The sequence below is a fragment of the Salmo salar genome, chromosome 12 (genome assembly GCF_965601325.2).
Source record: "Salmo salar chromosome 12, fSalSal1, whole genome shotgun sequence".
NCBI classification, from domain to species: Eukaryota; Metazoa; Chordata; class Actinopteri; order Salmoniformes; family Salmonidae; genus Salmo; species Salmo salar.
In genome coordinates, this window is record NC_138302.1 from 11872501 (window position 1) to 11887532 (window position 15032).

Sequence of the window (15032 nt, forward strand, 5' to 3'; positions counted from 1 at the left end):
CTAGTTATAGACACTGTCCCCTGACAGGAGGAGAGAAAGGAATGAGGGAGAGGAAGGAGGAGGGAGTGGCACACAGACAAACACTGATCACACATCAACTAATAGATGTCTGTCTGATGGTGTGTGTGTGTGTGTGTGTGTAATGGTGTGTGTGTGTGTGTGTGTGTGTGTGTAATGGTGTGTGTATGTGTGTGTGTGTGTGATGGTGAGTGTGTGTGTGTTGGTGATGGTGTGTGTTGGTGATGGTGTGTGGGTGATGGTGTGTGGGTGTGTGATGGTGTGTGTGTGTGTGTGTGATGGTGTGTGTGGGTGTACCTTGGAAGGTGTAGAGGGCAGTAGCCTTTCCTATAGGAGTCTCCACATCTTCATCAAAGTCTTCATCAAACTCTGAGTAGATGTTCTGAGACGGATCAGTTGACATGGAACTGAAGACAGACACACACACACACACACACACACACAATATTAACACATATAGACATTATATAAACACATATGTTATACACTAACACTCTCTCTTACCAGTGTTGATTGTTGTTGACAGCAGTGTTGGTAGAATCCTCTCCTCTGAAAGCTTCAGCCAGCCACGACTGCCAGAGAGAAGAATGACTTGCTATTTACTATAGATGGCTAATGACAAAAGTGTGTGTTACCAAGCCAGAGTGTGTCCGTGTGTGTGTTACCAAGCCAGAGTGTGTCCGTGTGTGTGTTACCAAGCCAGAGTGTGTCCGTGTGTGTGTTACCAAGCCAGAGTGTGTCCGTGTGTGTGTTACCAAGCCAGAGTGTGTCCGTGTGTGTGTTACCAAGCCAGAGTGTCCGTGTTACCAAGCCAGAGTGTGTCCCCCCGTGTGTGTGTGTGTGTGTCCATGTGTGTGTTACCAAACCAGAGTGTGTGTGTCCGTGTGTGGCCGTGTGTGTGTCCATGTGTGTGTTGACAAGCCAGAGTGTGTGTGTGTGAGTACGCAGTAGCCTACCTCGTATTTGGTGAGTTGTCCTCTGAGTCGTCCAACGTTCTGCGAGGTCTGGGTGATCTGAGGTTCTAGACTGGCTGGGTCTCCCATCTGAGGGTTCCGTTCATAAACACCTCTCATCTTCTCTAATGCCTCACTGGAGGAGGAGGAGGAAAAGAGAGAGACAGAGAGACAGGAACAGGAAATATGTTACAGAAGAAGGGCGTCTGTTAGAACAAATCAATGTGTCCCAAATGGCACACTATTCCCATCTAGTACACTACTACTGATCAGGGCCCTATAAGCCCTGGTCAAAGGCAGTGTATTATATAGGAAATAGGGTGCCATTCAAGACGGACACGATGGGAGAATCTCAATTGCAAACTCCTCACTTCCTTCTCAAAACCCATTGGATGAGAAAGGCAGAGGTCCCTCCCCTCTGACCTGAGAGAGGAGAGAACACGCGAGGAGAATGTAATTGAGATTCTCCCAGTGATGGACAGAGACAGTAAGGTAGCCGCCGTCACTGTGGTGATGATGTCAGAGTGGCGGGGGAGGCGGGGCTACCTCTGGTCCAGCTCCTTTTGAAGTTCCTTGGTGATGTCATCAATCTTGGACTGAAGTCTCTTCTTCCTCTGTTCTGGAGGCAGGTGAGAGAAGTCCTCAGCAGCTGGAGACTGGGGGGGGGGGGGGGGGGGGGGGGCCCGGAGAGAGAGAGAGAGAGAGAGAGAGAGAGGAGGGGCGAGGGGGCCGGAGAGAGAGAGACAATGACATTTGAAATGTCTATTATTTTAGAAATGTTGTGAGTTTAATGTGTTCTGTACATTTTTACTGTTTATTATCTAATGTTAACATATTATCTAATGTTAACATGCGTTTCCCATGCCAATAAAGTCCCTTAAATTTAATTGAGAGAGGAGAGAGAGAGGAGGGGTGAGAGAGAGAGGGGAGGGGCGAGACAGAGAGAGGGGAGGGGCAAGAGAGGAGGAGGGAGAGAGCGGGTGAGCGAGCGAGCGAGAGAGATGAGGGAGAGGTGTTTTACACACACACACACACACACACACAGAGAGAAAAGAAACATGTTGGACATAAACCTGAGGTAAACCTGAGTTAGTGATAAATATCCCTCAGTTATTACCGAAACCGCTTTAAACCCTCAAAACCAGACATGGGAGCTGTCCCAATGTCTCTCCTTCCTCCTGAAGTGTACACTTCCATCATATGAAAGGAAATGACTGACATAAGAAATGTGGTAAGAATAACTCCCACTAGCCCACGTCTCCACCAATCTAACGCTGTAACAACTCCCACGTCTCCACCAATCTAACGCTGTAACAACTCCCACGTCTCCACCAATCTAACGCTGTAACAACTCCCACGTCTCCACCAATCTAACGCTGTAACAACTCCCACGTCTCCACCAATCTAACGCTGTAACAACTCCCACGTCTTCACCAATCTAACGCTGTAACAACTCCCACGTCTCCACCAATCTAACGCTGTAACAACTCCCACGTCTCCACCAATCTAACGCTGTAACAACTCCCACGTCTCCACCAATCTAACGCTGTAACAACTCCCACGTCTCCACCAATCTAACGCTGTAATAACTCCCACGTCTCCACCAATCTAACGCTGTAACAACTCCCACGTCTTCACCAATCTAACGCTGTAACAACTCCCACGTCTCCACCAATCTAACGCTGTAACAACTCCCACGTCTCCACCAATCTAACGCTGTAATAACTCCCACGTCTCCACCAATCTAACGCTGTAATAACTCCCACGTCTCCACCAATCTAACGCTGTAATAACTCCCACGTCTCCACCAATCTAACGCTGTAATAACTCCCACGTCTCCACCAATCTAACGCTGTAATAACTCCCACGTCTCCACCAATCTAACGCTTTTACATTTGTGAGATGTAGCGAACAAGTGCACACTTCAGGAGACAGGAGATATTATTGGGACGCACCCCAGACATTGAGGTCCACAGTACTGCTGGTTGTTATCCTTGTCCTCTAAACACCTCCAGAGTACTGACTGGTGGAGGCCTGGATGACATCTAACCACAGGAAGTGTTACCATGTCAACTACCATGGAGAGAAGAACACCAGTCAGTACTGTGGAGGTGGAGGCCTGGATTACATCTAACCACAGGAAGTGTTACCATGTCAACTACCATGGAGAGAAGAACACCAGTCAGTACTGTGGAGGTGGAGGCCTGGATTACATCTAACCGTAACCATAGGAACCCTGATCTAAACCGTAACCATAGGAAGTGTTACCATGTGCTTGTCAGAATTTATCCTCTGGAACTTGAGAAGGATGGACACTCATCGTGAGACACAGATAAACAGAAACACACAATACACACGTTTGTGACATCTTCAGACGTTGTAAACAAACAACAAAATGTCCTCATCCACCAATCAGCATTGGGCTTACCTGTCCATCTAGCCCAGGGCTGTCCAATCCTGGTCCTGGAGGGCCCAAACACTTCTGGTTTTCATCCTCTCCTAATTAGGGACTAATTCAGACCTGGGACACCAGGTGAGTGTAATTAACTACCAGGTAGAAACAAAAACAAGAAGTGTTTGGGCCCTCCAGGGCTGGAATTGGGCAGCCCTGATCTAGCCAATCAGTCTCTGTTGTTGGACCCCCTGTGACTCACCTGAGTATGGTGGTTACCCAATACACTGATCTGGGACCAGTTTTCCTCCCATAATCCTAAACGGATCCATTAGATACTAACCTAACCACTGATCTAGGACCAGATTACCCTCCTTATCTGATCCATTAGGAGGGGAAACACCAAGACTGTCCTCAGATCTAGGGAGACTCACCGGTCTGTGTAGGGCCCTGAAGGTAGCAAGGCGAGGTTTGACAGAACGGTTAAACTCCCTCAGGCAGAGAGAGAGAGGGGCGCGACCCAGCTTAGAGAGGGTGAAGGGGTTAGGGGGACAGGGGGCAGAGATAGAGGGGGGTGAGAACAGGGGAGGGAAGGACGAGGAAAAGGAGGAAGACAAGGTGAGAAAGGAGAAAACCACGGGAGGAGTGAGAAGGAGGGATAGACACCATAAAGAAAAACAAAGAGGATTAAGGCTATGAGGAAAGAGGAGAAAATACCCTGAAGAAACACTGTAGAGAGATAGAATCATTACACACACACACACACACACACACACAGAGAGAGAGAGAGAGAGAGACACAGAGAGAGACACAGAGAGAGACAGAGCCCTTTGAAATGAGAGAGAGACAAAAAAAGAAAGCCAGAGAGAGAAACATCGATGGAATTGGCCCCTCCGGTGTAAGAGGGGAGTAGAGAGGTGTGGAATGTGTCTGTGTATAGAGACCGTCCCCCAGTAAGGCCGAGAAGAGACCGTCCCCCAGTAAGACAGAGAAGAGACCGTCCCCCAGTAAGACAGAGAAGAGACCGTCCCCCAGTAAGGCCGAGAAGAGACCGTCCCCCAGTAAGGCCGAGAAGTGACCGTCCCCCAGTAAGGCCGAGAAGAGACCGTCCCCCAGTAAGGCAGAGAAGAGACCGTCCCCCAGTAAGGCCGAGAAGAGACCGTCCCCCAGTAAGGCCGAGAAGAGACCGTCCCCCAGTAAGGCCGAGAAGAGACCGTCCCCCAGTAAGGCCGAGAAGAGACCGTCCCCCAGTAAGGCCGAGAAGAGACCGTCCCCCAGTAAGGCCGAGAAGAGACCGTCCCCCAGTAAGGCCGAGAAGAGACCGTCCCCCAGTAAGGCCGAGAAGAGACCGTCCCCCAGTAAGGCCGAGAAGAGACCGTCCCCCAGTAAGACAGAGAAGTGACCGGACTGAAAAAAACAATAATTTCATACCTTGATTATTTGCAGGAATACTTTGGAACAGATTTCCTGAATTTAAACATTGTTTTACTGAATTCCTGGCAATTTGCAGCCTTTAAAAAAATTAAAATGTTATATTCTATTCCCATTTTGTTAAAATAAAAAACTTTTGGGGGCCCAAAAAAGAACTGTTGCCGGTGTACAGTGTTCAGGGTGCTAGTATATACCTTGTTCTTCTGGTGGTTGAGTCTGATGTAGGTTAGTGTGTAGGGTGTAGTGTGAAGGGTACATACCTTGGTTTTCTTGTGGCTGAAGGGCCACAGTTTAGTGCGTATTTTAGGTTGGTTGAGGTTGGCGTCTGAGGAGGCTGGTTTGATACCTTGGCTGTAGTCTTCAAAGTCCACTTCAGCCGGTCGCTCAAAACCTGACTTGTGTTGTTCTATAAACCGCATGGAGTCCTGAAGACACACACACAGGACATGGCAAGTGAGTGTGTGTTGGCGTGTGTGTATGCATGCTTGCGTCCGTGTGTGTGTTAGCGACCATGTGTGTGTGTATGCATGTTGCGTCCGTGTGTGTTAGCACCCGTGTGTGTGTGTGTGTGTTGGTGTGTGTATGCATGCATGCTTGCGTCTGTGTGTGTGTGTTAGCGACCATGTGTGTGTGTATGCATGTTGCGTCCGTGTGTGTTCTCACCTGTTTGCCGTTGGTGTTCCGCCCTGCCATACTGATCCCGTCCAGACATTTAGTGATGATGGGTAAAACCTTCTTCTCTACGTCAGCAAACTGACTGTAGCCCTCTGCCAGGCTCCTGATACGCCGCTCATCCATATCCTGCAGCTTCTACACACATTATATACACACACACACACACACACACACAAATTATCTGTACACACCCACACATTATATACACACACAAAAACAGTCTTGTATAACTGACCTTGAGGGGACACAAAATTCAGTCCCATTCAAAATCAAATTTTTGCTAACCTATCCTAAACCTGTCCTTAAAGCCTAGCTCATAACCCTTGTGCCCTTGTGGGGCACTAACAAAACGTCCCCAGTTGGTCAAATGTTTGTTTGTTTACTATTTTAGTAGGGACTTCTGGTTCCCCACAAGTATAGTTAAACACGTCCACACACACACACACACACACACAGTACCAGTCAACAGTTTGGACACACTTAATCATTCCAGGTTTTTTCTTTATTTTTTACATTGTAGAATAATAGTGAAGACATCCAAACAATGAAATAACACATATGGAATCATGTAGTAACCAAAAAAAGAGAAACAAATCAAAATATACTACATTTGAGAATCTTCAAAGTAGCCACCCTTTGCCTTGATGACAGCTTTGCACTCTCTCAACCAGCTTCATTAGGGAGTTACCTGAAATGTATTTCAAATTAACAGGTGTGCCTTGTTAAAAGTTAATTTGTGGAATTTCTTTCCTTCTTAATACGTTTGAGACAAACAGTTGTGTTGTGACAAGGTAGGGGTGGTATACAGAAGATAGTCTTTTACCAAATAGGGCTAAGTCCATATTATGTCAAGAACAGCTCAAACAAGCAAAGAGAAACAACAGCCCATTATTACTTGAAGACATGAAGGTCAGTCAATTGTGAAAATGTCAAGAATTTCAAGTGCAGTCACAAAAACCATCAAGCGCTATGATAAAACTGGCTCTCATGAGGACCGCCACAGGAAAGGAAAACCCCGAGTTACCTCTGCTGCAGAGGATAAGTTCATTAGTTACCAGACAATTGCAGCCCAAATAAATGCTTCACAGAGTTCAAGTAACAGACACATCTCAACATCAGCTTTTCAGAGGAGACTGCGTGAATCAGGCCTTCATGGTTGAATTGCTGCAAAGAAACCACTACTAAAGGACACCAATGAGAAGAGACTTGCTTGGGCCAAGAAACACAAGCAATGGACATTAGACCGGTGGAAATCTGTCCTTTATTCTGATGAGTCTAAATTAGATTTTTGGATCCAACCGTTATGTCTTTGAGACGCAGAATAGGTGAACGGATGATCTCCGCATGTGCGGTTCCCACCGTGAAGCATGGAGGAGGTGTGATGGGGTTGCTTTGCTGGTGACACTGTTAGTGATTTATTTAGAATTCAAGGCACACTTAACCAGCATGACTACCACATCATTCTGCGCTTAGTGGGACAATCATTTGTTTTTCAACAGAACAATGACCCAACACACCACCAGGCTGTGTAAGGGCTATTTGACCAAGGAGAGTGATGGAGTGCTGCATCAGATGACCTGGTCTCCACAATCACTCGACCTCAACCCAATTGAGATGGTTTGGGATGAGTTGGACTGCAGAGTAAAGGAAAAGCAGCCAACAAGCGCTCAGCATATGTGGAAACTCCTTCAAGACCGTTGAAAAAGCATTCCTCATGAAGCTGGTTGAGAGAATGAAAAGAGTGTGCAAAGCTGTCATCAAGGCAAAGGGTGGCTACTTTGAAGAATCTCAAATATAAAATATATTTTGATAACTTGTTTGGTTACTACATGATTCCATGTGTTATTTCAGAGCTTTGATATCTTCACTATTATTCTACAATGTCGAAAAAAGTCAATATTAAGAAAAACCCTTGAATGGGTTTGTGTCCAAACTTTTGACTGGTACTGTGTGTATATACAGTTGAAATCGAAAGTTTACATACACCTTAGCCAAATACATTTAAACTCAGTTTTTCACAATTCCTGACACTTAATTCCAGTAAAAATGTACTGTTTTAGGTCAGTTAGGATCACCACTTTATTTTAAGAATGAAATGTCAGAAAGAATTAGAGAGAATTATTTATTTCAGCTTTTATTTCTTTCATCACATTCCCAGTGGGTCAGAAGTTTACACACAATTAGTATTTGGTAGCATTGCCTTTAAATTGTTTAACTTGGGTCAAACGTTTCGGGTAGCCTTCCACAAGCTTCCCACAATAAATTAGATGAATTTTAGCCCATTCCTCCTGACAGAGCTGGTGTAACTGAGTCAAGTTTGTAGGCCTCCTTGCTCGCACACGCTTTTCAGTTCTGCCCACAAATTTTCTATAGGATTGAGGTCAGGGCTTTGTGATGGCCAATCCAATATCTTGACTTTGTTGTCCTTAAGCCATTTTACCACAACTTTGGAAGTATGCTTGGGGTCATTGTCCATTTGGAAGACCCATTTGCGACCAAGCTTCAACTTCCTGACTGATGTCTTGATGTTGCTTCAATATATACACATAATTTTCCTGCCTCCTGACGCCATCTATTTTGTGAAGTGCACCAGTCCCTCCTGCAGCAACGCACCCCCACAATATGATGCTGCCACCCCCGTGCTTCACGGTTGGGATGGTGTTCTTCGGCTTGCAAGCCTCCCCCTTTTTCCTCCAAACATAAAAGGTAATTATGGCCAAACAGTTCTATTTTTGTTTCATCAGACCAGAGGACATTTCTCCCTCCTTGTCCCCATGTGCAGTTGCAAACCGTAGTCTGGCTTTTTTATGGCAGTTTTGGAGCAGTGTCTTCTTCCTTGCTGAGCGGCCTTTTAGGCTATGTTGATATAGGACTCGTTTTACTGTGGATATAGATACTTTTGTACTTGTTTCTTCCAGCATCTTCACATGGTCCTTTGCTCTTGCTCTGGGATTGATTTGCACCTTTCGCACCAAAGTACGTTCATCTCTAGGAGACAGAACGCGTCTCCTTCCTGAGTGGTATGACGGCTGCGTGGTCCCATGGTGTTTATACTTGTGTACTATTGTACAAATGAACTTGGTACCTTCAAGCGTTTGGAAATTGCTCCCAAGGATGAACCAGACTTGTGGAGGTCTACAATTTTATTTATGAGGTCTTGGTTGACTTCTTTTGATTTTGAAGGTAGGCCTTGAAATACATCCACAGGTACACCTCCAATTGACTCAAATGATGTCAATTTGCCTATCAGAAGCTTCTAAAGCTATGACATCATTTTCTGGAATTTTACAAGCTGTTTAAAGGCACAGTCAACTTAGTGTATGTAAACTTCTGACCCACTGTAATTATAATGATAAGTGAAATAATCTTTCTGTAAACAATTCTTGGAAAAATGACTTGTGTCATGCACAAAGTAGATGTCCTAACCGACTTGCCAAAACTATAGTTTGTTAACAAGAAATTTGTGGGGTGGTTGAAAAACAAGTTTTAATGACTCCACCTAAGTGTATGTAAACTTCTGACTTCAACTGTGTATATATATATGTATATCTCACACACACACAATGTGTGGAGACAGATCAGTAGGTAAAGTGTGTGTTACATTAAACAGCTGCGGTATCTCTGTGTAGTAGAAGGTGTTCTGTTCCTTGTTGTATTTCTGGAGCTGGGCGGCGTAGTCGTTCCTGCACTCCTCCGCTGTGTGTGTCTTCACATGGGCCTGCTGCTTCACCTGGACACACACACCTGTATTAACTGGTATATAGGTACGTATGCTGCTTCACCTGGACACACACACACACCTGTATTAACTGGTATATAGGTATGTATGCTGCTTCACCTGGACACACACCTGTATTAACTGGTATATAGGTATATATGCTGCTTCACCTGGACACACCTGTATTAACTGGTATATAGGTACGTGGTATGAACGTTGAGGTAATCTGTGTGAGTGTGTGTACCTTCTCAACATCTGCTTTGATAGCGTTTGTGTCGTTCTCAATTTTCTCTGCTTGCTGCGTGGCTTTCTCTGCCTCTCCCCACTCCTTGGCAAAACGCCTCTTAGTCTGCACACACACACACACACACACACACACACACACAGTTAGAGAGTACATTGATATTATGAGACTTGGTTTAGTAAGGGTTATAGCAGGGATCGTCAACTAGATTCAGCCACGGGCCGATTTCTTCCTGAGCAGATGGATGGTCAGGGGGCCGGAATATATTTACAAATCATTTGTAGACTGCATATTGACCGCAAGAAGCCCAAACAGATATCATTTGACTAAAACAATCATTTCAAACCTTGCTTACATTTATATACGATCATGTCTCTCTATTAGGTGAGGGAATACTTGGGAACAGATTTCCAACAATGTAAATCCCTTGGAGCTGACTTCCTGGTGTTGCTGGGACTCTCTGCCTCTAACCCCTGAGTCACTGGCTTATACTGGTGCTCTTCCATGCCGTCCCTGGGAGGGGTGAGTCACTTGAGTGGGCTGAGTCACTGACGTGATCTTCCTGTCTGGGTTGCCCCCCCCCCCCCTTGGGTTGTGCCGTGGCGGAGATCTTGTGGGCTATACTCGGCCTTGTCTCAGGATGGTAAGTTGGTGGTTGGAGATATCCCTCTAGTGGTGTGGGGGCTGTGCTTTGGCAAAGTGGGTAGGAATATGTCCTGCCTGTTTGGCCCTGTTCAGGGGTATCGTCAGATGCGGCCACAGTGTCTCCCGACCCCTCCAACTGTCTAGAAACAGCAGGAGCGGTAGAGATACTCTCAATGATCGGCTATGAAAAGCCAACTGACATTGACTCCTGAGGTGCTGACCTGTTGAACCCTCGACAACCACTGTGATTATTATTATTTGACCCTGCTGGTCATCTATGAACATTTGAACATCTTGGCCATGTTCTGTTATAATCTCCACCCGGCACAGCCAACAGAGGACTGGCCACCCCTCATAGCCTGGTTCCTCTCTAGGTTTCTTCCTAGGTTCTGGCCTTTCTAGGGAGTTTTTCCTAGCCACCGTGCTTCTACACCTGCATTGCTTGCTGTTTGGGGTTTTAGGCTGGTTTCTGTACAGCACTTTGAGATATCAGTTGATGTAAGAAAGGCTTTATAAACACATTTGATTTAATTTGTCCAACAATGAACATTCAACCAATAATTTTTTGGGGCTCAGAAAACTTGGGGGGGGGGGGGGGGGCAATCAAAACCACCTGCGGGCCGACGGTTGGGGAACCGTGGGTTTTAGGGATTATAACACATCACTCTCAATCACACACACACACTCACATTCTCTAGCTGTTTGAAACTGATCTCCAAGTTCTGTTGAGCTTTTTTGGCATCGGCCAGGTACTGGGGGGAGGGGGGGAGAGGGAGAGAGAGAGATTAGTTAGAGGACAACATCAATGTGAGTTCAACATGTCGGTGATGTTATCTCCCTCTCACTGTTTTGCGTTCTTGTTTGAGGTCCTGGAGGTATTTGGTGAGTTCTACACAGATTCCAGTCATCATGTTCTCGGCTATCAGCTCTCTCTGGCCCGCATAGTCATTCAGCTCATTCAGAATGTCCTGGAACGACTGGTGATTGGTGAACCTGCAGGTGGAGGGGCAATAAGACCGAATGAGATTGGTTCACTTCCAGGAAGCAGTGGTAAAGGGTTGTATGTTATTGGTTCACTTCCAGGAAGCAGGGGTAAAGGGTTGTATGTTATTGGTTCACTTCCAGGAAGCAGGGGTAAAGGGTTGTATGTTATTGGTTCACTTCCAGGAAGCAGGGGTAAAGGGTTGTATGTTATTGGTTCACTTCCAGGAAGCAGGGGTAAAGGGTTGTATGTTATTGGTTCACTTCCAGGAAGCAGGGGTACAGAGTTGCATGTGATTGGTGGGACAAAGAAACCTGTCTGTCTAATAAAGACAAACACGAGTGACAAAGGATAAGCATAGCATTCATCTGATAATCACTAACTGATTAGAGAGAGGACCCACAGACACAGACAGACACACAGACAGACACACAGACAGACACACAGACAGACACACAGACAGACACAGCTCACCCGCACTCCTGCTCCTCCTTGCTGCCTCGTTTAAGGTATTTCTTGGAGAGGTTTCTGAGAGGAAGAGAGAATGTCAGGGTTACATTCTAAAGACTAATTAAAATACACAGACAGACAGACAGACAGACAGACAGACAGACAGACAGACAGACAGACAGACAGACAGACAGACAGACAGACAGACAGACAGACAGACAGACACCTGAGTTGCTTGGCGTAGTTCTGTTCTATCTCGGTCCGTTCTTTGACAAACTTGACGTATCGGTCCACCAGATCCAGTCCTGACTGGGTGTGTCTATCAATACCATCATACTGGTCCTACAGACAGGAGAGACAGAACAGGGTTAGATACTGGACTGATACAACACACTCCTCTATACAGTACAGCTGTAATATAACCACTAGTATAACACACTCCTCTATACAGTACAGCTGTAATATAACCACTAGTATATACACACTCCTCTATACAGTACAGCTGTAATATAACCACTAGTAACATAACACACTCCTCTATACAGTACAGCTGTAATATAACCACTAGTATATAACACTCCTCTATACAGTACAGCTGTAATATAACCACTAGTATATAACACACTCCTCTATACAGTACAGCTGTAATATAACCACTAGTATAACACACTCCTCTATACAGTACAGCTGTAATATAACCACTAGTATATAACACTCCTCTATACAGTACAGCTGTAATATAACCACTAGTATATAACACACTCCTCTATACAGTACAGCTGTATTATAACCACTAGTATATAACACACTCCTCTATACAGTACAGCTGTAATATAACCACTAGTATATACACACTCCTCTATACAGTACAGCTGTAATATAACCACTATAACACACTCCTCTATACAGTACAGCTGTAATATAACCACTATAACACACTCCTCTATACAGTACAGCTGTAATATAACCACTAGTATATAACACACTCCTCTATACAGTACAGCTGTAATATAACCACTAGTATATAACACACTCCTCTATACAGTACAGCTGTAATATAACCACTAGTATATAACACACTCCTCTATACAGTACAGCTGTAATATAACCACTAGTATAACACACTCCTCTATACAGTACAGCTGTAATATAACCACTAGTATATAACACTCCTCTATACAGTACAGCTGTAATATAACCACTAGTATATAACACACTCCTCTATACAGTACAGCTGTAATATAACCACTAGTATATAACACTCCTCTATACAGTACAGCTGTAATATAACCACTATAACACACTCCTCTATACAGTACAGCTGTAATATAACCACTATAACACACTCCTCTATACAGTACAGCTGTAATATAACCACTAGTATATAACACACTCCTCTATACAGTACAGCTGTAATATAACCACTAGTATATAACACACTCCTCTATACAGTACAGCTGTAATATAACCACTAGTATATAACACACTCCTCTATACAGTACAGCTGTAATATAACCACTAGTATATAACACACTCCTCTATACAGTACAGCTGTAATATAACCACTAGTATATACACACTCCTCTATACAGTACAGCTGTAATATAACCACTAGTATATAACACACTCCTCTATACAGTACAGCTGTAATATAACCACTAGTATATAACACACTCCTCTATACAGTACAGCTGTAATATAACCACTAGTATATAACACACTCCTCTATACAGTACAGCTGTAATATAACCACTAGTATATAACACACTCCTCTATACAGTACAGCTGTAATATAACCACTAGTATATAACACACTCCTCTATACAGTACAGCTGTAATATAACCACTAGTATATAACACACTCCTCTATACAGTACAGCTGTAATATAACCACTAGTATATAACACACTCCTCTATACAGTACAGCTGTAATATAACCACTAGTATAACACACTCCTCTATACAGTACAGCTGTAATGTAACCACTAGTATATAACACACTCCTCTATACAGTACAGCTGTAATGTAACCACTAGTATATAACACACTCCTCTATACAGTACAGCTGTAATATAACCACTAGTATATAACACACTCCTCTATACAGTAGAGCTGTAATATAACCACTAGTATATAACACACTCCTCTATACAGTAGAGCTGTAATATAACCACTAGTATATAACACACTCCTCTATACAGTACAGCTGTAATATAACCACTAGTATATAACACACTCCTCTATACAGTACAGCTGTAATATAACCACTAGTATATAACACACTCCTCTATACAGTACAGCTGTAATATAACCACTAGTATATAACACACTCCTCTATACAGTACAGCTGTAATATAACCACTAGTATATAACACACTCCTCTATACAGTACAGCTGTAATATAACCACTAGTATATAACACACTCCTCTATACAGTACAGCTGTAATATAACCACTAGTATATAACACACTCCTCTATACAGTACAGCTGTAATATAACCACTAGTATATAACACACTCCTCTATACAGTACAGCTGTATTATAACCACTAGTATATAACACACTCCTCTATACAGTACAGCTGTAATATAACCACTATAACACACTCCTCTATACAGTACAGCTGTAATATAACCACTAGTTACTGATATAACACACTCCTCTATACAGTACAGCTGTAATATAACCACTAGTATACAACACACTCCTCTATACAGTACAGCTGTATTATAACCACTAGTATATAACACACTCCTTTATACAGTACAGCTGTAATATAACCACTAGTATATAACACACTCCTCTATACAGTACAGCTGTAATATAACCACTAGTATATAACACACTCCTCTATACAGTACAGCTGTAATATAACCACTAGTATATAACACACTCCTCTATACAGTACAGCTGTAATATAACCACTAGTTACTGATATAACACACTCCTCTATACAGTACAGCTGTAATATAACCACTAGTATAACACACTCCTCTATACAGTACAGCTGTAATATAACCACTAGTATACAACACACTCCTCTATACAGTACAGCTGTAATATAACCACTAGTATATAACACACTCCTCTATACAGTACAGCTGTAATATAACCACTATAACACACTCCTCTATACAGTACAGCTGTAACATAACCACTAGTATATAACACACTCCTCTATACAGTACAGCTGTAATATAACCACTAGTATATAACACACTCCTCTATACAGTACAGCTGTAATATAACCACTAGTATATAACACACTCCTCTATACAGTACAGCTGTAATATAACCACTAGTATATAACACACTCCTCTATACAGTACAGCTGTAATATAACCACTAGTATATAACACACTCCTCTATACAGTACAGCTGTAATATAACCACTAGTATATAACACACTCCTCTATACAGTACAGCTGTAATATAACCACTAGTATAACACACTCCTCTATACAGTACAGCTGTAATATAACCACTAGTATATAACACACTCCTCTATACAGTACAGCTGTAA

At 43.6% G+C, this 15032-nt stretch overlaps 1 protein-coding gene across 3 annotated transcripts in view; it reads right to left on the reverse strand.

The window, feature by feature from the left end:
* LOC106595429 (cdc42-interacting protein 4 homolog) overlaps positions 1-15032 on the reverse strand; it is a 36516-nt gene that overhangs the window by 6255 nt on the left and 15229 nt on the right. For 2 of the 3 annotated variants that reach the window (XM_045690675.2, XM_082958574.1), the window contains exons 2-14: positions 11735-11850; positions 11533-11586; positions 10922-11069; positions 10766-10828; positions 9432-9536; positions 9071-9199; positions 5458-5604; positions 5055-5219; positions 3240-3269; positions 1518-1627; positions 975-1107; positions 523-590; positions 316-425 (exon numbers count right to left, since the gene is read on the reverse strand). In XM_045690675.2, coding sequence (XP_045546631.1) covers positions 316-425; positions 523-590; positions 975-1107; positions 1518-1627; positions 3240-3269; positions 5055-5219; positions 5458-5604; positions 9071-9199; positions 9432-9536; positions 10766-10828; positions 10922-11069; positions 11533-11586; positions 11735-11850 — 1378 coding nt within the window. The remainder of the gene's footprint in view (positions 1-315; positions 426-522; positions 591-974; positions 1108-1517; positions 1628-3239; positions 3270-5054; positions 5220-5457; positions 5605-9070; positions 9200-9431; positions 9537-10765; positions 10829-10921; positions 11070-11532; positions 11587-11734; positions 11851-15032) is intronic. The other variant, XM_045690676.2, reaches the window with a different exon arrangement.